Source organism: Pholis gunnellus, assembly GCF_910591455.1.
Source record: "Pholis gunnellus genome assembly, chromosome: 21".
Classification (NCBI taxonomy): Eukaryota; Metazoa; Chordata; class Actinopteri; order Perciformes; family Pholidae; genus Pholis; species Pholis gunnellus.
In genome coordinates, this window is record NC_136548.1 from 6,561,502 (window position 1) to 6,585,909 (window position 24,408).

General features: G+C 43.5%; 4 protein-coding genes across 5 annotated transcripts; 3 read left to right on the forward strand and 1 right to left on the reverse strand.

Moving 5' to 3' along the window:
- Nucleotides 1-2,719: 2,719 nt before the first annotated feature.
- Nucleotides 2,720-6,361, reverse strand: maff (v-maf avian musculoaponeurotic fibrosarcoma oncogene homolog F; the record flags this gene model as incomplete). The annotated part of the gene is given in 4 exon segments (XM_079182029.1): nucleotides 2,720-3,163; nucleotides 3,321-3,382; nucleotides 3,385-3,407; nucleotides 6,273-6,361. Coding segments are annotated over 4 exon segments (618 nt in total).
- Nucleotides 6,362-7,563: 1,202 nt separating this feature from the next.
- tomm22 (translocase of outer mitochondrial membrane 22 homolog (yeast)) lies at nucleotides 7,564-10,115 on the forward strand. The gene is made up of 4 exons (XM_079182733.1): nucleotides 7,564-7,856; nucleotides 8,321-8,439; nucleotides 8,701-8,818; nucleotides 8,919-10,115. Exons 1-4 carry the CDS (start codon nucleotides 7,749-7,751, stop codon nucleotides 8,991-8,993), a joined length of 420 nt encoding a protein of 139 aa, XP_079038859.1. The 5' UTR covers nucleotides 7,564-7,748; the 3' UTR covers nucleotides 8,994-10,115.
- A 1,026-nt stretch (nucleotides 10,116-11,141) lies between these two features.
- dmc1 (DNA meiotic recombinase 1) lies at nucleotides 11,142-15,040 on the forward strand (the record flags this gene model as incomplete). Of its 2 annotated transcripts, none has more annotated exons than XM_079182714.1 (13): nucleotides 11,142-11,198; nucleotides 11,516-11,560; nucleotides 11,663-11,809; nucleotides 11,938-12,020; nucleotides 12,499-12,551; nucleotides 12,659-12,700; nucleotides 12,792-12,864; nucleotides 13,194-13,285; nucleotides 13,382-13,455; nucleotides 13,578-13,692; nucleotides 13,868-13,928; nucleotides 14,035-14,151; nucleotides 14,971-15,040. In XM_079182714.1, 13 exons carry the CDS (start codon nucleotides 11,142-11,144, stop codon nucleotides 15,038-15,040), a joined length of 1,029 nt encoding a protein of 342 aa, XP_079038840.1. The 2 variants fall into 2 exon arrangements, with proteins under 2 accessions (XP_079038840.1, XP_079038841.1); XM_079182715.1 differs by having other exon boundaries at nucleotides 11,142-11,195.
- Nucleotides 15,041-15,411: 371 nt separating this feature from the next.
- gspt1 (G1 to S phase transition 1) lies at nucleotides 15,412-24,056 on the forward strand. The gene is given in 16 exon segments (XM_079182969.1): nucleotides 15,412-15,791; nucleotides 16,083-16,127; nucleotides 17,330-17,430; nucleotides 17,432-17,459; nucleotides 17,462-17,647; nucleotides 17,743-17,776; nucleotides 18,078-18,155; nucleotides 18,400-18,580; nucleotides 18,849-19,003; nucleotides 19,204-19,344; nucleotides 20,426-20,519; nucleotides 21,836-21,916; nucleotides 22,150-22,323; nucleotides 22,707-22,796; nucleotides 22,940-23,108; nucleotides 23,302-24,056. Coding segments are annotated over 16 exon segments (1,806 nt in total). The 5' UTR covers nucleotides 15,412-15,595; the 3' UTR covers nucleotides 23,355-24,056.
- Nucleotides 24,057-24,408: the final 352 nt, after the last annotated feature.

Consider the following 24,408-nt stretch of genomic DNA (forward strand, 5'->3'; position numbering starts at 1 on the left):
CATTTACATATAAATTATATATACATATAAAATATATTTTGAAATGGGTCATTAAAAAGGGAGAAATAACACTTCTCTCGTTTAAAAATAATTGCCTTGTAAGCACTTATAGTGTCACTAAAGTTCATCCGTGGTTCAAAAACTCAGTTTCTACTTTTAGCCTCGAGTTTATCTTCTGATCCGGAGCGATAACTTGAGCAACACATCCTGTGGATCCCCTTCCCTTTCAACCCACAACCACACACACACACCATGTTATGTACAATATGTACAACATTTATTATAATTAATATATAAAATAGACAATGTACTTAAATTTTCACAATAGAAAAAATACAAGTAATAAATACAAAAAAAACATTTTTTTTGTTTTGCAAGTATTACAAAACATCCAGCACAGTTTGACAGATGTGAGACGTTAAAATATTGGGAATAAATGCTTTTTTTTGCCACACCGATATTCATATAGCTAAATATATGCCTCATATCTTGGTCAACACAGTGTGTTGTGTTACGACGCCTGCTTATAAATGATATTGCGAGCACTATTCAGTGGCCTGGACTCCACGACAGCCGAGCCTGTTGGAGCACGTCGTGGCTGAAACGGCTTCGACTGATGGAGGTTTTCAAGTGAATAACGCGCCACCTCTTTCAACCTTCTTCCCCAGTCCGCCATGCCTACTTTCTTTCTCCATCCTTCCAACGACTCCTCTACCCTTCCTCTCTCCTCCTCTTCTCCACCTTTCTTTCCATATTTCCTTTAACATCCCGTGGATCTGCCCAACCAGCCAAATACAGAAGTGACCTTAATTTTTCACACAAATAAACAAACAAAAAAAAATCATCATAGAAAAATAATATCCCTCCAATAATCCACTATGACAAGCCAGTACAAACATGGCGAGAACACGCACGCACGCACAAAAAAAAAAAATCATCATACAGCAATATGGCCATTGGCTTTGAGCATATTTCTACATAGCTAATAATTAACATTTTGTAAAGTAATCATCGTTGCCACACAACACAATAATTAGACGTGAGAATATCCCCGGACTAGTCATAAGTAAGTACTTCTGAACACACAGAACATCACAGCACTCGTTAGCTTGTCTTTTCATAACATCTACCTTTAAATACAAATAAAATATAGAATATATCTCTGATAAATGTCACTCAACATTTTCGTCTCTCAACGGCACGTACAAACAATTACAAATAAGAACACAAGACGGGAATGTATGCGGAGGTATTTGCATCGGCTTGAGCGTAATTCCTACCAGATGCGACTCCGCTATTACACGTTTGTAGCAAAAAAAACCCAAAATGACCAACATCTGTTGTTGGGAGTCTACCAGATATGGAAAAAAAAAAGAGCAGACTGTAGCAAATGTACTGCACAGTGGAGATTGTGAAATGAGCAATGAGGGATTAGAGCTCAGAAATTCAGAGAAAGCCTAAATAAAGAAATGTGCGGTCGACAATGTCTTGTTTTCACCCTTTCCCCTCTTAGGTTTGCATTCTCCTCACTCCCACATACACTGAAGGCACTGCGTTAATGTGAGGAACGTGTACACGAGCAGTACAAAACTACTTTCGTAGAACAGGTAGGAAGTCGCGGCGGATGCATCCAAAAAAAAAAAAGAGAAGAAACGTCACCGAAACCAACGGGAAGGAATTCATGACTCACAGATTCGGCGTTTTCTCAACCGTGTTCTCAACCGTGTTCTGAACCTTGTGGCCACTTTTGCTTTTGAAACCCATGTGACCCGAACAGTTGTTAGTCTTCTCTCATGACCCCCCCCCCCCCCACACACACACACATGTCAAGTGAGATTGAGGTTGGGAGACTCTGCATTAATGACTAACAGAAGAGAATGAATCAGACTTTGGGACATTTTCTTGCACAGTAGCAGAGGCAGACGGAGAGTCCTGGGCTGGTACGAGGAAGCAGCCAGTAGCTTCAGACGGTTAACTGCACCAGGAATGCGAGCCGGAGAGCTGGAGGAAGCTGCACATGCGTCCGCTCCACGCTGGCGTTTTTGTTTTTTTCGCTGTCGGTCGGGTGCCGTGACAGGCGGCGGGAGCGCGATCAGAGAGACGCCAGCGACGGAGCTGGATTTGCTGCGAGCAGGGAACATGTACAGTAACTGTGGTTTGTGTCGGTCTGGCTTCAGTCAGAGTCCAGTTAGTCAATGTCTACACCCCGTGTGGACCGGGGACTGAGTGTGAGGGTTTTTTGTGCGCGTGTGTGTGTGTGTTGACTGTGTGAGTGCATCAGTGCTCGACGCCTCGTTCACATTAGACCTGCTGCATCTTTCTGAACAAATGCACTGAAGTAAATGTCGGCCAACTGAGCCGCAGTGTCCTAACCCGACTATGAGAGGAGGACACCTCGGTCTGGGGCCTTTGCTTTGGAAAACTACTCACGGCTGTTGTTTGTCCAGTGACGTCACACTCGGCTCCGTCAACACCGTGTCACCCAGGAATGAATGACTCCTGCTTATGTAAATCCTATGGAATTAGAAAATGTGAACGAGGCGTAACGCAGACAAGTGCTTAGTATTTTCCTACTAAAGTCGTTTTCCTGTTCTTCGGCATGTGTGTGTGTGTGTGTGTGTGTGTATATATATATATATGCCTGTGTGTGTTTGCATTGCAGGTTGTGCGTCCGCGTCCCCGTCCCCCCCCCTTCCCCTCCCCAGTCCAGCAGCTCCTTCTAGGACGGCTCCTGATCTCTCTGTGTCTGAGGCTGTGGCGGACTCTTCACGATGGTGATGACCGAAGCGGTGTTGAGACGCGGGGCGGTGGCCAGCAGGTTGCCCCCCCCGGCCTCCAGGCCCCGGGCGAACCTCTGGAGGGCGGCCAGTCGCGCGCCGAGCCCCTCCAGCTCTTTCCTCATGCCGGCGTTCTCCGCCCCGAGCCTCTCCACCTCCCTCTGGAGCTCCGTCTTCTGCAGCTCCAGGGCCTCGCGCTGGGACACGCGCTTCACTCGGCAGCTGGCGGCGTAGCCCCGGTTCTTCAGGGTGCGCCGGCGCTGCTTCAGCTTCTGGATCTCGTCGCGGGACATGCCGCGCAGATGCAGGTTCAACTCTCGCACCGTGAGGGACATGAGCTCGTTGTCCGACAGGACAGGCACGTTCTCGCCGCACTCCTGCTTCACCTGGAGAGAAAAAGAGTGACCGCGTGGAAGGAAGAGAAGACAAAAATAAGACCAATGGTGTTAAAGAATAACTGACAGGAAGGAGCGCAAAACTTCTTTTTAAAATAGACGTTTTCCCTCCAGTAAAAACAGTCAAACATGACTGATTGAGTTTTACCTTCAGGGCTTTGCTGCTTCTTTCTGATGTCATGATCCGACTGTCTTCGGCCTCTCCAAAACACCAGTCAACACAGATACGGACACTCTGGAAGAACAGAAACAGGACACATAAGTATGTTGTGACATGTGACTCTTGCCGTTTTTTGGGTTCAGATCTGGCCTGACATCTACCATCCGCTCACAAGACAACCAGTCACGCACGATAAAGAAAAAGGAGAACCCGCAGACCTTTCATGCTTCTCCAAACTGCTGCTCTCTCATTAAACCCTGCGGTTTGATATTAAAAGGAAGAGGAGGTTTTGAAAGCGACACGCCGGCCTCGGTTAGCTGAAACGGCGAGGAGGAAGTTGTCGTGCGTCTGTCCTTTTGGTTGCTCAAAGCAGGTGTCCTAACCAATCCCCTCAACACTTCCTCTTGTCAACACAACACCAACGGTTCAAAGCTTTCATTGTGACGTCTATTCCTCACCGTTACAAGAGACATTTAAGTGAAATGGAACACGACATTGCAATAACCACTAAAATAGAAAACCTGCTGAAACTTTTCTATAATGCTTTTTTTCCCGTATAAACCATAATAAAAATAGGAGTCTAGAGACCGAGATCGGGTAAGTGTGCACACTTGAATTGCTGCTTCCAGTACCAACCTGTAACAGCAGCAGTGAGAGTGTTTGTTTAAGTGTGTTTGGAAACGACCTCCCGTTCTTCTGACTGAATGCTTGACACAGACTGCGCGGGGACTTCCTACACTCGTCTTAAGGTCAGCTCGCGAATGTTGTTGTGTGGGATTAAAGTCCAACATCTAACTGGGCCAGCCGTCTTGACTTCTTCTGTGTGTTTTAGGTCGCCGTCATGCTGATAAAAATAAATATGACTCTGCACTTAAACTTGAGGATGTTTTAGCCATTTACCAATTTCGCCTCCATTGACCACATGTCTGTTGACGAGGAGCTACAGTGTGTTGACTGTGTTTAGCAAAGATATCCTCTGACATTGGCATTTAATTAAGTTTTACTTTGACATCATCAAACCACAGGGTTTTTCCCCACATGGCTTTGGGAGAGTGAAAGTGTGTGATACAGTGTACTTTCACATTTATTGCAACAGTGGACTTTCTTCTCTACTGGGCTTTCAGTGAGTCTCTTTGTAGCCCAGAAATGTAGAAATATATATATATTCTTTTTAACACGCATGGTTGCATGAGACTGGATGTGAGTGGAGTGGTTGCTTTGAGGGTGCTGACCAGCTTTTTGACAGCGCCACTATTGAGCTAACTCCTTATTCTTTGACAGACTGATCTCAACATCACGATGCAGCTGGAATTAACTTCTTGATTGTCGTCTTCGCCGGCTACCGGTGTGTCATATGATCTCTCTCACCTTTCTTTAAATGTATCTTTCCTTCTGTACATATACCAACAACAAAATCTGCGGTCAGGCCCTTTGTTTTAAAAGTGGTGTGTGGCAGAAGCTTTGGGGAAATCCCTGCGTGAATCTGTGAATTTTTAGAAACCTTTTAGTGTGAATTATTTAACACAATTCCAAGTAAACAGATCTTCTCCTTGCTTTCGGTTGCGATACGCTCACTTTCATTACAATTACGACCCGTTATATGAAAGGATATTACACTCCTATAAACTAATTAAAGGCCTTTTTGTTTAATGAATCAAAACTATGAAATCTAAATAGGTAAACATGTGTGTAGAGAGAGCGGCACACAGTGGGTGTACAGAGAAGGCTTGATGTGTGCCGCTCTCCAGCAACATGTCAGAAAACAAACTGGACTCCCAGCAAGGTAACCATGCTGCCAGGCAGGAGGGAGGAGGAAACGTAAAAGCAAAAAGGAGTCATTAAAGTTAGTCACATTTCATCGGTTTCATTTTTAGGGCCCTCGACCTCAGTTTCAAAAATCCAATTTCCGTAAAAACTTGACTTCATAATAGTGGAATTGGGCGTTAACGGTACATGTAGGCCTTAAACTCGTGTACGGTAGGTGTTGCTCCTCATACAAGACGTTATGGCCTATAGTTTGCTGACATTTGACTGCATTTCCCGACATGCGTGGGAAGTGGAGGTTGCAGGAATAGTGGTTGTCCGACCAGCCCGGCTGTAAACCCGTGAGACCGCCGTTTCGTAAAGTCAGGGTGATTCAGCAATAAAGCGTTCAGCTCAGCTCCTCAAAGACTGCAAGTCAGTCCAAACCCAGAAAACCCAGCTGCGACCACGTCTCTCTGTGTTCGTCCAAACAAGCACAGCATATCCACGGTGGTACCTCACTATAAATACCACTTAAGACGACGTACTTTTCGGCTCCCAAAGTGGTACGCAACAAGTGAAACGCAGCGCTGCCAAAGCTACAACTAACGCTAGTTAGCGGGGTTTGTAAAGTAAAACACCCTCGTATATATCCAGTTTGAATTCAAAATGACTGTAAAAACAACATAGCGAACAGAGACCACCTCTGGAAATATGTATCTAGCTAAGCTACATCCAGAATCCACCCGTATCCTTATACGGAGAGGAGCTGGCCAGCTTGAGGTGAAGGCGCTGCTGCTATATAGTAAACAGCCATCACGAGTGCCCTCGACATCCATTTTAGTAAGACTTTAAATAATACATTTAGATTGTTTTAAAACGTATAGTTACAAAGACGGAGGTGGGGACATCATTTGGCTGTCAGGTGTTACAAGTATAGAGGCTTAAATATGAAGCGCGGGGCCAAATTACGAGCATCATCTCAAACATGCTAGTAATGTTAACTGTTAGCACCTAGCATCGGCGGCGTCTGACGAGCTAACCTAAAGGAGATTAAAGCAAACAGCTGCCTGCTCACTTGTCCTTGGTTGGTTGGCCAGTCCCCGGCGGAGAGAAGTCGTCTAGTGTTTGTCTGTCGCCATCACATTCCAGCGGAATATTTTAACGTTTAATATTTAGTAAATAAATATAATTTACCTGCTGGGTCGACGCGACGCTGGCGACAAAATGTCAGTCCGCCTTTTCCCGGAATTACTCCGCTGCTCTCTGAGGTTGGATTCTTTCATTCACAAAAAACACCAGCGACCATGACGTCAGGTCTAAAGAATGAGGGCGGAGCTAACTCCGCCCCCGCGGCGTACTCCGGGAGGATGTAAACAAGGAATCCCTTCGTCCCAGAACTTTTCCATGACCAGGCCCCCTTTCCCTGTTCCAAGCAACAACAACTCCTCTGAAAAAAAAGGCTAAAACACTGGGAAAGGATTGAGAGTCACCCTTTGCTGACACAAGCAGTAGAAGCTATAAAATCGGGAAGTTAAAAATCAGGCAGAATCCAACAACAAAAACAAGTACTAAAGATAAAACACACCCTACCCACAAACACATGTGTACTCATAGTTTACAATATAAATGTGGCATTTATAGGAGATTAGATTTCCCTGCTGCATGACAGACAACAATGTAGAGGTGGTCCATTATGCGTTTGTTTTTCTAACTAAGGAATTATTAAGGATTATAGGGCTGGGACTATTTTATTATATTTAGTTACACGTTATATAGGGATATTTATGTTTCCCGTAACCTTGTGTAGCTGACAATAAAGAAATATATAAATAAAAATACACAGAAGACAAAGCATGTATCACAAATAGCCTACTTCAGAATATGCTCAATTTAAGTATATATATATATACAGTATATAAATGTATTTAATGTACCTGTAGTTGCAAATGTGTATTAAACATTGGGATTAGGAGCAACAGTTCTACATTATATTGTACATATTCTGAGAAAAAATACCATTCATTGGTTTGTCCGATGTGGCTGAGTAGCCTGCATTTGAGCTGAGTGAATATTATTGTTATATTTCCTGACTGTTTTCCAGGCCCACTAATATGCAAAACGGTGGCAACTTTGGTCACATCAAAGCATGAAATAAGCATGTACTAGTGCTCTAAAAAGGCTTATTTATTGTTCCAACAAAATACAGGTGTTTTATAATATAAAAATCTATATTACATGCATTTTTGAAAGAATGCATTTGTATCTGCAATTGAAATAAACTGTTCAAATCTAAGGTTGATTTATGCTTTAATGACTACTTGGGAAGCCCTGGACTCACTGCTAGACAAAACAAACAATCATCACATCCACCGCAGGCTGCTATCGGACAGCCTGAACGACAGGAGGCGCTGTTTATTTCGGGGTGACGTACAAACTGACCCCTGACCTGCTGTCGTAACGCGTCCCTGGCAAACCTCACGTTTTCCCACTGTGACCTCGGACTGTCGTTGAACAGATGCACGCCTCCTAGCATTTAGCTTCGATGAAAACCTGGTGGAAGTCATCCGAAACACACTGAACGGACTGTCGGCTTCACGGTGTTTTCTAGAGACTTTTCCCCGCCGTGCGCACAGCTGATCCAGGCCGACAGAGAGGAGCGGGATAGCAGGAATGGAAGCAGGAGACATGGCCGCGATCGGGGAGCTTTCCCCCGCTGCGGGCCCGGTGTCCACCCGGCCCCCGGAGGACGAGATTGACGACGACGAAGAAGATGAAGATGTTAGTGGCTAGTCATTCTGTGGTATTTCGTAAATGTGAATGAAAACAAAAAAAATAACATAGAGTCGCTCTGTTCTTTCTGGGCTAAGCATAGCTAGCTAACACGGATGTACCAATGCTAATTAGGTAGCACCTGGGCTGTTCTGGCTGTGACAAACCCTGTACGAGTCTATGGTCTGTTGCAAGCTTATTGCTATAGCAATTGTTAAATAATTAAAACATTGTTTAATCGAACTAGCAGTGATTTCACTCTCACGTCATGACAGTAAAATTATGTATCAGTGTTAACACCAGCCAAACCAACCTGTAACAAACTTCAGTATGGACCATATATGGGGGGAGAAAAAGCTATATTTAGATTTTGGATGTATTTTTTCTGCATGCCTTTATTCATTAAGATGCTGCTTCAGTGCTTACAGTCTTTTTGTATCACAAGTGTCATGTCTGATGTTTGTCTCCTTCAGCTGGACGAGACACTGATGGAGAGGTTGTGGGGCCTGACCGAGATGTTCCCCAACACAGTTCGCACTGCTGCTGAAGCGTCTGCACACTGCTCGGTCTCACTGGCCAAGAAGTTTTACAGGTAGACCTGAAGTCTCACTTTTTGTCACTGCAGGAATTCATACAGAGTGTTACAGTAGCCCAGTGGATCAAGAGATTAACTACTAATTCATAGGCCTGATCCCAGCAGCAGCCAGTGGTCCTGTCTTTGTTTTACGAAGTTAGACTCACATCTACCAAACATTGTAAATCACTGGAGGCTGATTTTAGAAAACATGTCCTTAGTCCATACCTGGCACATCTTAAAAATCAGAAACCAATCAGGTTTTTAAACTTGTTTCAGTTTTTCCCGCTCGGCGCTCTGGGTCGGTACTACCTCCTTCATGATCTTGGTGCTGCCTGTTGTGTTCGAGACGGAAAGACTACAGCTGGAGCAGCAGCAGCTACAGCAGCAGAGACAGGTGAGCGTTCATGTGCATGTACAGTAACCAGCGATTTGCCAATTCTAATGTGTTGTTTGAGTACACTGGTGAGCAACCTGATCGACTCTTTCGCTTCCAGATCCTGTTGGGGCCCAACACTGGAATGTCTGGCGGGATGCCGGGCATGATGCCTCCTGCACCTGGCAAGATGTGAGACACGGAAAAGGGGCCGACATGAACCTGAGATCTGCTGCTAAGCGATACAGCTGGGGGAGGCCGGTCGCAAGGAGAGACAGAGAGACCGTGGAGAAGGGCAAAGAACTGCAGTTTAGAGAAAAGAGAAGCAAAAGCTGGATGGTCAGCAGCATGAAAGGCCCACTCCAAACATATTGGATTGGAAGGAGGATGTGATGCGTTTCTGACACTTCTCTCTCACTGTCTCTCCTTACTCCAACATCACGCAGAGACTTATTTCCAGGAGCACTGCTTCTGTTTTCTTTTTTTAAATAAATCGACATGAATAATTTGTTCTTTAGGGGATAGCAGGTATAAGCGGATCAATTGAAAGCAAAAAGGTTACCAATCGTATGTCTCGGTGTTTGCAGCCTGAAGAACATATATGCTATACTTTCAGTATTTTAGCAGTTTTGTTCGTCGTCATCTAACGGGACATGTCTGATGCATTGTGAAGCACACTGTAAACGCTATTAATAGACACGTGGTCTACAGGATGGCCTCTTTAAGTTCGACAAGCAAAATATCACTCTTTTCTATGTGGCCCATTCCTATGAGTACATTTGTCACATGGCACAGTTCAACTGTAGACTATCTACAGTGTGTATGTCAGAGTGCAATGTCTCTCACTTCAGTTATTGGATTGATTGCATTGCTCTAGTTTTAAGCAACAGATTGTATAATGCAGCAACACCAGATTCCATGGTGTTAAATTATTCAAAGATTGTTGGGTCCTTTTCTCTTGATAGTGTGTGAAGAGTGAAATTATATTGTCATTGAAGACGGGACACATGTCATAAGGTTTTGGACAATGTATGCTAAATGTCTCAATATAGTCCTGACATGTCCAGTCTGCGTTATGTTATTTTCTGTTCTCTTTTGACATCCATGTGAATTTACAATCTTTCCTCTTTTCAGTAAGCAAACACATGTCTCTGTTTTCTGTTCAACATGACTGCGGTAATTAAAACACCAAATCAAAAGGAAAGTTAAGTGTTTACTTTCAGCATGTTTGTTGTGTGTCGCCAAACAGCATTAAGTAGGGATTTATGAATGACAGACCAGGCTAAGTTATAATATTAAAGACGTTAACAAATAATTCATTCAAGTTTTCTGATATCAAAATGAGTGTAGAGTGTAAGATTATTTTTCACTGAATGCTGATGATTTTTTTACAAATTGTAGATATATTTTATGTCTAAATATAGGTATTATTATTGTGATTACCTAAGAGCTGGAACCTGAGCAACTAAATATAATGCGGCCATAATTTATGTTATTATGAAAACGTGTGCTTGTCCTGCTGTGGCATATCAACATGTCTGCAGTGAAAATGTTCCATTATCGTAGTCACGATGCTTAAGATTTTTACTATTGTGTCATGCATACAACTATGCCCGGTCCCCATGGCGTAAAATATTATTTAAACATTTCCAGAATGCAACACATGTATTTTCAACCACTATAAAAAGTTTAGAAAATAAAGAATATCTGTGCACACATTTTTAATGCCAGTGTCCAATGCTGCATTCACATGCTCTTTTTCAGCCCTTAGTCTTTTGAGTTATAATGGGAACGTGTTCTCTTTTGGCTCAGACCAGCAACTAATGAGCATTTCTGGAAATCACTATAACTTATTAACACTTTGAAATCACTTTATGAAGTTGTATGTGTTCGCATTTTAAAAGCAATAATTGTTAGCAATGTCACGATACGTCCATAGTTTATGTTCAACTGATAAGTTTATAATTTCCGACTGCATGTGAACAGACTAAAATCGCGAATTCCCGCCAGTTGTCTCGAGCTCCTTTCAGAGCCAAAGAGCACTTTGCCTTTTAACTTAAGATATTATTTTTTTCGTCAGTATCTCTTGTCGTTTTGTTTCTAACGGTATTTAACAATAATATATCCTAGTTGTGATATTTTTACTGACAGTCTTGTTAATGTTGTGAGCAGCTGATAGACCAGAGTAACAGCTAATTAGCTATTAATAGCTAGCGTTAGCTACGTTAGCATTTACACAGACAGGTTAGCATTAGCTACATTAACTTAGCTGACCCGGGCTAAAGATACTGAATCAGCCAAAATCCATTTTATCTTCCAACGTTTAACCCATACTACATTGAAAATGAAAGCTGCAGAGGACCAGGTTGTTGATGAGGATACTAGTTTTCAGGATGATGAGGTAAGATAATATAGTATAGCATTTTAATTTATCTGGCCTTCACTGACTAGAACAATCCACATCTGTAAAACATTTAGCCTGTCAAACATTTAAAATGACCAGAATCAATTTTTAATCATATGAAAATAATCTATATATGATATATCATTTATTCATAACAATAATTTAGGTAAAAACACTGTATTACAACAGTGTGATAATCTAATTAAGAAAGCTGTATTCGTATGTGATATTAAAATAGTTTTTTTATGGTAAACCTTCCCAATAATGAAGTTTACTTCTCAGCGACTAACTCATGTAGATTTTTTGTCTAACAGGAAACCTTCTTCCAAGACATTGACCTCCTACAGAAACATGGGATAGTGAGTAAACAGCAGCGCTGTGACACAGTCAGAGTTTCCCATTAGATCAAAAGTCAGTTGTCTTTGACAATATTTCTCTGTGCTTCCAACCTGTGACCACAGAATGTGGCAGACATCAAGAAGATGAAGTTAGTGGGTATCTGCACCGTGAAGGGGATCCAGATGACGACTCGGAAGGCTCTGTGCAACATCAAGGGCCTGTCAGAGGCTAAAGTGGAGAAGATCAAGGAGGCTGCTGGTAAAATGCTGGTAAAACGGGATTTTCTACTCTGAATTTAACGTCATTCTTCAACCTGGACCACGTTATTCTGGTGGCCTTAAGACTGAATTACTTGAGACTATTTTTTTTGTATTAGATCATTTTCTTTACATTGTAGAATGTTGGTTTCCAGACCGCCTTTGAGTACAGTGCAAAGAGGAAGCAGGTGTTCCACATCACAACCGGGAGCCAGGAGTTTGAGTTAAGATTTACTCTCAATGTTGATAACAAGTACTAAAACTCTAGGATTTACACTGCTGAGCATATTAAGTGTTTGTTTGTGTTTTAAGAATTCACAATTACATATACCATATACTCAAGTGATTTGTAGTGATTTAATACAGAGAATCTTCCGGGACTCAAGTTGTTCTGATATAATGATGTAAATGTGCCTCATCATGGTCTTAATTACAGTTAATTTATATGATTTTTGTAATTTGTTACACAAAATCAATTTGCTGGGTTATTTAATCTAAATTCAACTTTACCAGATACACTGACACTTAAAAATGAAGTTTGGTTTTACTGTAATATGTATTTGACTGGTGTGGTAAAGTTTTTTACATTGGGATTAATCAGCAGATGCTGTGGCACGGTGGATGAAAAGTATAAGTTAGTTTCTCTGATTGTGAATCTGTTAAAATATTCCTGATTGTAAGGCAACCTTTCATCTCTCCAGTAAACTCTTGGGTGGAGGTGTAGAGAGTATGGCTATCACGGAGGCCTTTGGAGGTGAGGAGATGTCTTCCTAACGCTAAATATACTGCGTATGCTTATATTGTTTTAACGTCACTCAGTTTCCTGCACTGGCTCAATCACTAAACTATTTCATCCCACAGAGTTCCGCACAGGGAAAACCCAGCTGTCTCACACATTCTGTGGTAAGTTAGGAGCCTTTTTTGAAAATGTCTGCCTCAAAGTGAAAGATAAAACTACACCGTGCAAGTCAAATAAAACAGATGTTTTGTCCAGTCACTGCTCAGCTGCCAGGCGAGGATGGCTACTCGGGCGGGAAAGTCATCTTCATTGACACAGAGAACACCTTGTATCCTCGTATCGATTGGAACAACCGTACGGCGTGTGTGTGTGTGTGCTGTGCACTTTGGTTAGTGTTTCAATCGACCGTCTCTCTTCACTGACGTATCGTGTTTATTTGTTGTCCCAGGAAGAACCCTGGCTATAGATAGTGCTGCATTGCCCCATACATATCATGCTACCACCTGCTGATTTAGAAAACATGTTTATGAGAGATGTTGCTCCAGAAGTTGTCCTAATGTGACGATACAATGACCGTTCATGTGTGTATCAGTAGGTTTTTTTTCTCGTTGTTGTGTGTCACTTCATCCTTCACTAGCACCTTGACTCTGGTCCAAGTCGTCCGGACCGACTGAAAGACATCGCCGACAGGTTCAATGTGGACCACGGTGCTGTGCTGGACAACGTGCTTTACGCGCGGGCCTATACCAGTACGAACACACACTTCCTTTAGACCAGAGAACTTTTGGACACATTTGTGGTGTGCAAAGGAAATTCAACTTTTGCTCTTTTTTGCCGATTCTCAGGTGAACACCAGATGGAGCTGTTGGACTTTGTAGCTGCCAAATTCCACGAGGAAGGAGGAGTGTTCAAACTTTTGGTGAGGCTCAAAATGGACTTAAGGAACTTATTCACATATTCATCACATTTATGGTTTTACTTCCCCCTCTCTATTTATGTAATGCTCTGTGACGCTAAGCATGAATTCCTCCCTGTTGTCAGATCATCGACTCCATCATGGCTCTGTTCAGAGTAGACTTCTCTGGTCGAGGCGAGCTGGCTGAGCGGCAGCAGAAACTGGCCCAGATGCTCTCCAGGCTGCAGAAGATCTCTGAAGGTCTGAACCAGGACTGTGCTGTCACAAACATTCGCCATGTGTATATATATATAATAACTGGCATGTACAGGGAATATCTGCAAAAATGCATAAAGTATAAAGCAGTAATGTTCCAAATAATGACAAACGTTTTAGGATTTTGCCCATGTCTGGTTTTCATTTATGTTTTTCTTAGAGTACAACGTAGCAGTGTTTGTCACCAACCAAATGACCGCTGATCCCGGTGCAGGAATGACGTAAGAGTCGTACCGAATAAATCCGACACGTTTTGTGTTTGTAGTTCTGTTTCCTGTCGTTGTTTGAAGCTTTGATGAGATGTTTCTTTGTCGGTCCTCGTTTTAGGTTTCAAGCTGATCCCAAGAAGCCAATTGGTGGGCATATCCTGGCCCACGCCTCCACCACACGGATCAGCTTGAGGAAAGGGCGTGCGGAGATGAGAATTGCCAAAATATTTGACAGGTAGTTGGCGGTTTTATTTTGGGGAAAGCAGGATTTTTTGGGGATTCAGTCAATTATGATGCACGGCACATTGTTATGTTAAAGTTTCAGCTGACTTTATCGTCTGAATGAGAGAAAAGTGTCTCGCAGACAAGACATCCCAATAAAACACATGTGTGCAAACATCAGCCTGAGATCAGAACAACCAGCCAATGAATCACAAGCCATTCACTGTGAAGAGCTATTAAACATACATCAATCTCATGCAAACGAACACATCTCATTTAACATGTTTACAAGAAAACCCACGATCTGTAAACTGTTAAAGAAAACAAACCAATTTCTCCGTTTTCTCCCGTAACAATTTTATTAAATACTTGAGCATGTGTGCTGCAAATTACAGTTGACGTTTCACTTCCTCTTACCATGATGTCAGATGACATGTTATTTTCCGTACCCTGATAGATGGTGTGATATCACAGCAAGGTCTTCTGCATATCATCAAGCTTTGTTTAACATTGCTTTTTGTGTGTCCTAAAGTAATATCTCACCCCAAAACTTATCTTGTGATTTGAGTATTAAACACTCCCATTTTCAACATGAGCCTAACTCTGTACCTGCTCATCATCAGCAGAGTCCTGATATGAAAACGTATCTTTAAACACACCGTTGGTGGTTCTTGCGTGGTCTGAGTAAACTAAAAGTGGATGTTTAGACTTGATTGTTAAGGGCTTTAACCTGGCCTGAGGAATGAACTCAGATCTCAGTTTTATTTGAACAGTGAAAATCTTTGTGACTAACATTTGCTCTTCTGATTTATCTCTCCTTGATCTCCTCCAGTCCCGATATGCCTGAGAATGAGGCCACGTTTGCCATCTGTGCTGGAGGAGTTAGTGATGCCAAAGAGTGAAGAATAAAAGGAGGAGACACGTGTTGACACAGTCCTCTGTAACCATCAGTTTAAAGTTATTTCACGTATTTTTAATGGCTTTATTTATTGAGTTTCATAACTTTTATATAATATATTAACTTCTTAAAGTTACACTGACAATCTTTTACCATGGTACTTTTGATGTATTTATTCTACACTTTGTTGTATTTTTCCTGTGTTTTGATGTTGGAATAAACACCAAAACAAGACGAGACTCTGTTATGCACTTTTGTAATAGTATATAGTTCTGACAGAGATAAGACTGTGAAGTTAGCGGTGACGGTTCAGTGAGCAGAAGTCCGGTGCTGGCCTCTCGCGGTGTTTGCAGGACGTGCAGCGGCTGTGCGCCACTTCTCGTCGGCTACGAGATCCATATGCTTGCGAAAGCAAGGCTTAACAAAGCGATGGCAACTTCACCAAATGTGCTGCTAAGAGTCTAAAACACACCGGCAACTCAACGCGTCTTGACGGAACTCTAAAGAACCACCCACCTCCCCGGTAGCGGAAAGCTTGTCAACTCCGGCGAAAGGAGCGATGGACCCGAGAGACACAGCCCCGGATTCGTGGGAGCTAGAGGAGGATGCCGAGGCCCCGGCTGCCGCGGCGGAGCTCCCGGCCGCCTTCGCTGCTCTTAACGTGAACGCCAAGCCGTTTGTACCCAACGTCAACGCCCCGGCGTTCATACCGACCTTGTTTCCAGCCAGCGCCGTAGAAATCCCGGCTTCAGACGGTGAGCGAACGGCCCGACAAGCTGGCTGGAAGTTAGCTTAACTCGCTAGCTCGCTTGCTAATCCAGCTACGTTAGCATTCCTCTCTGTGCTCGGACCAGACACGGTGCCACAGTTCTCGCGTTTCCGCTAACTAATCAACAAGTCGGCTCGAGTGTTAGTCGTGTTATAGTGGCGCAATAGCTGCTTTATAACGCAGTAACAGCCGCAAAACAAGACATCAATCCCGTGAACACGCTGTGTCAAATGAATATTTATGAAAGTTTGACATGCTTTGCTTTCTCTCTTCAAAGGTGCCCCGGATCCAGTTGCCAGCATGGAGGTGGCAGAAACAGCCGGTACGCACGAGCCACAGTGGTGTTAAAGGTTATCACGTTACTGATCAGGTTGTGGTTACGGGCTCAGGTGTGTGCATTTACCTGCAGTCAGATTTGAAAATCTCAGACCAGAGTGGGAGAACCAGTATGCTCGTGACTTGTAGGTTCACTTACTGAGCCATATTTGGATTGCTGGCAGAGGTGAATCTATGTGCGCAAGGCCTACGTATAACATGATGCAACCTCACTTGTCCCTGCTCGAAATAGACATCTCATTGGCCCATAGTGGTGTGTGTCTGTGAGAGAGGCCTGCTGTTTGTCAGACCAACTTTAATATATTCCACCACTTTGTGCTGCCTAGTTTTTAATTTGCCTGAGTCAGGCAAAGTCTGATGCGGTGGGCCTCTACTCGAGTTACAGAAAAGGTGTTTTTGTTTTCTAATAAGAGTGGCTGAGCACCGCAGCTGTAGCAGAGTGAGTGACACAAGATCAGGTGTGGTGTACGTAAGAGGCAGGCAGTGAGTGTGATCCGGAGAAACCTTTCCCACAGGAATGTTTACAGAGATGCTCGTTCTCATACCTCATCGGATTTCTGAGTTTGCCAGCAGCAATATCTCACTGGCTGATTTATAAATGAGGAGGGTTGAGAGGAAAATAGCCTTTGTGCATGACTGCTGGGCTGCATCATTTCATAGTTATGGGGAAAAAGGGGGGGGGGGGATTATTTGTTTCCATGGGAAGATGCTTCTTCGGCAGGGCTCAGCAGATTTCAGCGTACCATTGTTACCGTTTTCCTTTTTAGTTGTACTTGTTCGCTTCGGCGGAACATCGATTGTGTTTCTAACAAGTGGAGAGGACTAATGAACTGCAGACCACAGGCGGTGAAGTCATGCAACTCTTTAAATGATCCGTGAAGGCAGAGCTCTGTGTGCTCTCCTAGAGGCCTTTATGTGACACACGTGGAGATTCAACGCATGCTCCATGTGTGCAAAAGGGGATCTCATTCCAAATGTTTGTGCAAATGTGGTAAACGGTTGGTAAAGTTTGGTATTCACATGTAACTGGCAGAAAGGATTCACTCATGATCAGACTGCAGGTTTTCATTCCAGCCAAAAAGTACCATATATCATTACTTAGCTCCTCCTGCATCCAAGCTGTGGGTTGCCTTTAGCCTCCACACCTGGCGGAGAAATAACCGGTGTCGTGAATGTGTATGGTTCCAGCTCCGGTGGAGAATGGAGGCACAGAGGCGGACATGACCACAGAGGAGGAGACGTGGGAGCAGAAGGAGGAGCCTGGGGGAGAAGGAGAGGGTGGAGGAGGAGGAGGAGGAGGAGGGGGGGGAGGAGGAGCAGGAGGAGCAGGACAAGGACAGGAGGACCTGGGTTCAGGAGGAGCCTGTGAAGATTGCACCGCGAGGATTGAGGACGAGGAGATGATGGAGGAGGAAGAGGAGGAGATGCCCATGCCCAAGGTGGCGCCGGGCCCGCCCGATGCCCCCAAGAAAGAACACGTGAACGTGGTCTTCATCGGTCACGTGGGTGCGTCTCGTGTGCGTCTCGTGTGCGTGTGTGTGTTCATTGATCTTAGAAAGACTGGAACGTTTTATTCACCTCGTGATGTTTGTGTCTGATAGATGCCGGTAAATCAACGATTGGAGGACAGATCATGTGAGTAATCCATTTTTCGTGTTCTGTGTTGCCTCACAGGGCTGCACAATGGATAGAACATCTTGTATTTATCTTAAACCCTTTTAGTTCATTTGTAATTTAATTAAACTGTGTCAAACAACTAAAATCCACGTCAATTGTTGCCACTACGACTGTCGGCTGCAATGCAACAGGTGGCCTCTTATACAGCTCAGTGTTTTCCAGTTTAAGCCTCAGTTTCACCTTTTTGCCTCCGTAATGACAAAGATACAATAAATAATGCTCCGACCACGTGTCCATTTCTTTGTTTTCTCCTTTCTAGGTACTTAACTGGCATGGTGGAAAAGCGAACCCTGGAAAAATATGAAAGAGAAGCGAAAGAAAAGAACAGGGAGACATGGTGAGAGTGGCCAAATGCATTTGATTTTGTTATTAATATATGGGAACAAATTGCAGTAAGCTGCTTAAATTATTTGAATGAAAGCGTTCAATTTGGCCTACCATATGTTTGTTTTTCAATGTGAATCATTTAAGCAAATATCGCAACGGTTTTGATTACGGCGGGCTTGTTTGGTCCGGCAATCTTTTACGTGCTCATAGCAGAGTTATGAAACATGAATAAGTGAATACGGGTTTTGTTGCAGGTACCTGTCGTGGGCGCTGGACACAAACCAGGAGGAGAGGGACAAAGGGAAGACGGTCGAGGTCGGGAGAGCTTACTTTGAGACGGAGAAAAAACACTTCACCATCCTGGATGCCCCCGGACACAAGAGCTTCGTCCCCAACATGATCGGTGGAGCGTCACAAGCCGACCTGGCAGTCCTGGTGAGACGGACCGGGACGTGAAACCAACGCTAACGCTAGCTAGCCCCAAACCTCTTGACACGCAGACTGAATCCTGTACTGACTGAAGTTATTCATATACATCTTGTACAAAAAAGTATACACGTCCATGGAAGCTTCTCAAACCACCTCCTCAGCATAATCCATTTTCCACTCTCCCTCTTTGTTAGATATCCTATAAATACGTTCTTTAAAATGTCACTAAATGCTGGAATTATTCCCTCTGCCCTCCCTTATTGGTTGGTATCAGGTGATTTCGGCAAGAAAGGGGGAGTTTGAGACCGGCTTTGAGAAGGGTGGACAGACACGGGAACACGCCATGCTGGCAAAAACGGCCGGAGTCAAGCACCTCATTGTCCTGGTCAACAAGATGGATGACCCCACTGTCCACTGGAGCCTAGACAGGTGAGCTAGGACGCTTGGGGGGGGGGAAACAGATATGACGTGTTTTATGTTGGCTTTAATGCCGTGTCGGGGTTCTGTTTTAGTCAGATGTTGCTTTTACACTTCCCACAAGACTTCTGGCACATTATTTGGAAAGATTCATGCTGTTACGCATTTCATATTTTAGTAAAAGGTTGTTTTTTTTCCTGACTTTTCTGCAGGTATGAAGAGTGTAAGGAGAAGCTGGTTCCATTTCTAAAGAAGGTGGGCTTCAACCCTAAGAAGGACATCCACTTTATGCCTTGCTCCGGACTCACAGGTTCCAACCTCAAGGACCCCGTACCCGAGTGCCTCTGGTACACGTAAGTGGGCTCTGTGGATGAGTTTGTATGGCAGCACGGTAGTACAGAGGGACACTTTAGATGCTGTGACTGGATGTACCGTCAATCCTCTTAGCCGGCCAAACACGGCTACACGCACACATACACACAAGCTTAATTTACCTGAACAATGATTGCTTTGTGTTAACAAAGTCATCATAGAAATCTTTCAGCAGCCATGTTTTAATGTTGGCGTGATGAGCATGACATCTTGACTGCATGGTTGAAAGGTACATTCAGGAAAATCTGGTTCACCTGCCAGCAGTTTCCTGTTTATTTGTAATGCTACGTCGCTATCGCGCTGTTTTCTGGCACAATTTTGCTAATGATTCCCAGAGGTGACCGGAGAGCCTCTGGTATGCGGCGCTGACACAATGTTCACAGTAGCGCCCTTCTTGGCGTCTGCCTTTTACAATGGAACACATTGATTTCCTTTAATCTGCTTACTGTAGACTTATTCCACCCAACAAGTGCTTATCCTTTATTTTATAATGACGTTAAATTAGGCCACCGAACACTAACGCAAGCCATCTCCATCTCATACGGGCCTTCATGGTCTGACCTTTCCCTTTGCTCAGAGTATAGAAAGACCAGCACAATTTATATATATGTGTAGATATATATAATATATATTCATAAAAGACAATTCAGGGACCAACTGTCGTTAAAGTCCCGGTGAAACTCCAATCCTTCCCATTTGATTGGACCGCTTAAAAGTGGGCGGGCTCAGAGTTGTTGCTCAATACGGAGCCAAAGATGGTCGATAGAAAAGGATCACGGTTGTGTTTATTCATTATTTGACATGTGAGGTTTTGGTTTGGTTTGTGTGGAGTCTGTATTTGTATCTTAATGCAATATCTTCTGCTGCTTCTGACCTGATGCACAGCTGTGGTTTGATCCAAACCTTTTCTAAATCTGCCAGAACGCTCTTGAAATAAAAGCCGTAGTCACCAACCGCACAGTCGGCCGTGGTCAGACGCAGCAGCTGCACTCATGAACACATTTCTGACAATATTTGATGATGTTTATATGACTGGTGATTTTTATTTTTGTTCTTTACCAGGGGTTTGCCATTTATTGCCCATCTGGACAGTTTGCCAAACTTCACCAGATCCAACGATGGACCAGTCAGGCTACCTATTGTAGACAAGTACAAGGTGAGCAGCTGGAGGCCGTTTGTTCTCTTTTCTAACGAGAGGAAAACCCAAATCCGTGTGCAGCTCGTCTTCTCCACTGCACCGTGTGGGCGTCACATTTCTTTTGGCCAAAATCCTTTTTAATGTTCCCTCTCCAGTTTGTCATTCTCCTTCCTGTTGGGCGCGTTTCCAGGAGCAAACCAACATGCTCACACACACACACGCACACGCACACGCACACACGCACGCTGCAGCCTCGGCAAAGTCATTTCTTTTTAAGATAATTCAGCGTCTTGGCACTTGCCTCAGTTTAGATGTTGGAAGCGGTTCAACACATTCTGTCAGTGTTGGTGGAGTTATTTTGGAGCTCCCTCAGTTCTGCCTGCATTAATCATCTTTCTCTTTTCCACGTTTCATCTTTTCTCGTTATCCTCTTGTCTTTAAGTTGTATAAATACTCCTCTCTCTCTCTGTGTGATTTGCATAAGTGGTTATATGATTAAGTAGTCTTCCTGGTGTAAGGGGATTATGGTTCAGTAAACTGGGTGCCGCATACTAATGGCCCACGATTACCATACAGCAAGCTTTCTGCAGATCCAGCTGTGGATAAAACAATTCTTACCCCTGATTATTTTGGGAGGGATACTGGAAATCCTGATTGTCAACCGCAGTCAGAAATCACTTTATTCTAAGCCTTGTGTCAGAACTCTGTGTACGGCCACAGTTCTTGAAACTGTGTGGTTCTAGACTGCTACACACAAACGCATTATTTCACCCACAAAATGACCATTTGCACATCAATTACTCGCATTGAAGTTAAATTTATGTCAAGTCATCTCACATGCCTCCCAAGATGAATTGAAGTGAATGGGGGCCGCTTTTAACTTCAATTTATCTCGACTTTTCTCCTCTTTTGATTCTTTGTTTATGGTGGAGGCATGCGAGCAGGACGTTTTCTTAAAACATTCAAGGTAACCGGGTGAGCAACTGACACACAAATGGTCATTTTGTGGGAAAAGTATTCCTTTGACGGGCTCAAGATGCTTCTGTGACAAAGTTACACAAATACTGCGTAATGGACAATAGTGCGAGAAAGTGAACAGTTGCTCTCATACTGGAGGTCAACCGTAATCATCAGCATTAAAATCCCATTAGCTCATATTTGCCTGCTGGATACATGGTTTTCATTGGGCAGTGACAAAATGCTGCATTTCCCAGAGTTTCCACTGTAATGTTTACCTCTACTACAGATGTTATGGTGCGCACTCGACTAATAAGCATCAAGTCACTGAAACGCTCCGGTCCTTCCTTCTGAACTTGTCGTTTGTGTCCTTGCAGGACATGGGCACAGTTATTCTCGGCAAGCTGGAGTCTGGATGCATCAGTAAAGCCCAGCAGCTGGTCATGATGCCAAACAGGGTGAGATCTCCTCTGTGTGACTTTGCTGCTTCTCACAAGGGACCGCTAAAACCTTCCACTGGAAATAAGTCCAAGGCCTCATTCTTGATTTTAATTTACTGCAGCCTCGACGGAAAGAACATCCTGTAATCATAATGATATAGTTTCAGTTCTAACACCAGCAACATATCCTGTTTATGTACAGTAATAATGTTTATTTCAAATATGATTATTAAATGAACTGTGTGTTGCAGCACACTGTGGAGGTATTGATCCTGCTGAGCGACGACGTGGAGACAGACGATGCGTGTCCCGGGGAGAATCTCAAGTTGAGGCTGAAGGGCATCGAGGAGGAAGAAATCCTCCCCGGTTTCATCCTGTGCAGCCCCGACAACCTCTGCCACTCGGGCCGCACCTTTGACGCACAGGTACAACAACAACAACAACAGAAGAGCAAAGCCACTGCATGCTGTGTCCTCATCTGACTTTTCAGAGTCATTACTTGTGGGGAGAATTTCAATTAATCTCTTCAGGTCGAGGCTTCATTAGCTCTCATTTATTCAATTTGATGCTAACAGCTAGAGTCTCCACCGCTCACTCCTGTCGATTCCAACCCATTTAATCAGTTAAAGACACATTTTAAAGCTATTTGGCAGTCGGTAGCTTGTTTTTGACTAATTTGAAGATGTGGAGAGTATAGATAATGAACTGATATATCCGCCTCTGTTTCAATGCTATATTTAAGTATTATCAACTGATCGTGATTTTATCATCTCTTTGGATGATGCACATTTTCTCTTGTTTATTCCAGATCGTCATAATCGAGCACAAATCAATCATTTGTCCTGGTTACAATGCAGTCCTTCATATCCACACCTGCATTGAAGAAGTGCAAATCTCAGTAAGTTACTCCACCACGTTCGAAGCTGTCGCTGAAAGGGTTTACGCTACTAGAGTGTCTTTCTTTTGGAATGTATTTTATTTGCTCAGTCAACCCCTGGCCGTACTGGACTGTGGTTCTAAGCTTTATAATCCTGACTGCAGGCCTTAATCTGTATGGTGGACAAGAAATCAGGGGAGAAAAGCAAAACACGACCGCGCTTCGTGAAGCAGGACCAGGTGTGTATCGCCAGGCTCCGGGCAGCTGGAGTCATCTGCTTAGAGACCTTCAAAGACTTCCCTCAGATGGGACGATTCACACTGCGAGACGAAGGTAAGGACGATGTGACACTTTGTTTCTCTTAAACTAATAGATTTTGCACAACTTGCCTACGGACATAGATGTTACCGCAGAGATGACATGTTGTTTGTTTGCTTGCTCCTGTGCACATCACGGCTTATTTCTCCAATGATTTGAATCCCCCCGTCATGTCCCTCACTTCTCTCTTCGTATCCGTCTCCTCCAGGTAAAACTATCGCCATCGGCAAAGTGCTGAAGCTGGTGCCAGAAAAGGACTAAATGCAACGGCGGCAGCATGCATGGAGTTCCTCCACCCGTCACCGGAGGAGAAAACGCTGCTGCAGCCGACCCAAACGGCCACTCTCTCTTTACACCCAACTGTGCTGAAGAGAACCGCAATGACAACGAGGAGTGATGATGGAGATTAAAATTGCGTCAAATGAAGAAAAACAAGACTGAATCAGTTTTTATGATGAACAATATGAAACTAGAGACCAAGTCCAGTGTGTCAGCTTTCTCATATTGAGAGCTCAGCTATGCCACTAATGTAGCTACACGCCCCCCCACCCCCCCCCCTTCTGTACTCCCACGGCTAACCGCGCAGTCGGCTGGCCGCGCCATTTGTTTTTAGAATGGAGATGGATGCAGTGTAACCGAGCTTGGGGAAGAAAAACCGAATTCTACAGAATGGTTTCATATACTGCAGAAGTCCAGAGTTAGCCTGTAATTACAATTTGCAGAGTACATGTCCCGGGTTTAAGAGTGGGATTAGGAATCCGACGGACTTTTTAATTTGGTTATAAGTATTGCCCGAATTTTGGAATTTGGTCTCTCTCCATATGAGATGGTTTAATTTGATTGAGCTCACATGCTACTCATGAACCATGGATGAACACACACACAGACACACACACACACACACACACACGCACACACAGCTGTTACATAATCTAAACTGAAAATAAATGATCAAGCTGCAACACAAAGGTGTATTTGTTTCCCTTTTAATAAATATTCCCATTTGGGATGGGCGATCAATATTTATTATTATTATTATTATTTCCTTTTGAATATTGATAGCATAATACTATAGAAGTTACCTATCCTTTGTTATAATATTAATATAACTGGATGTATTGCAACTAAAATCCGATTTAAAAGCTGCTTTTTTTTACCCTTTTGGGCCACCATACCTTTGTAATTTATTTTACCATTATATAAAATATTTTTTTTTCAGTGCAGATACTTCAATATTAAGACTGCAACATCTGTATCCATCATTTCTAATTTATTTTGAAAATAATCTCGCAATGAGGCAACTTTTCCTCCTCGT

Excerpts from the sequence above, each read along its gene's own strand:
- tomm22 (XM_079182733.1), top strand. The coding sequence starts at position 7,749 with ATGGAAGCAGGAGACATGGCCGCGATCGGGGAGCTTTCCCCCGCTGCG. Across the intron at positions 7,857-8,320 it reads ACGACGAAGAAGATGAAGAT|CTGGACGAGACACTGATGGA; the intron begins GTTAGTGGCTAG and ends TGTCTCCTTCAG. Across the intron at positions 8,440-8,700 it reads CTGGCCAAGAAGTTTTACAG|TTTTTCCCGCTCGGCGCTCT; the intron begins GTAGACCTGAAG and ends AACTTGTTTCAG.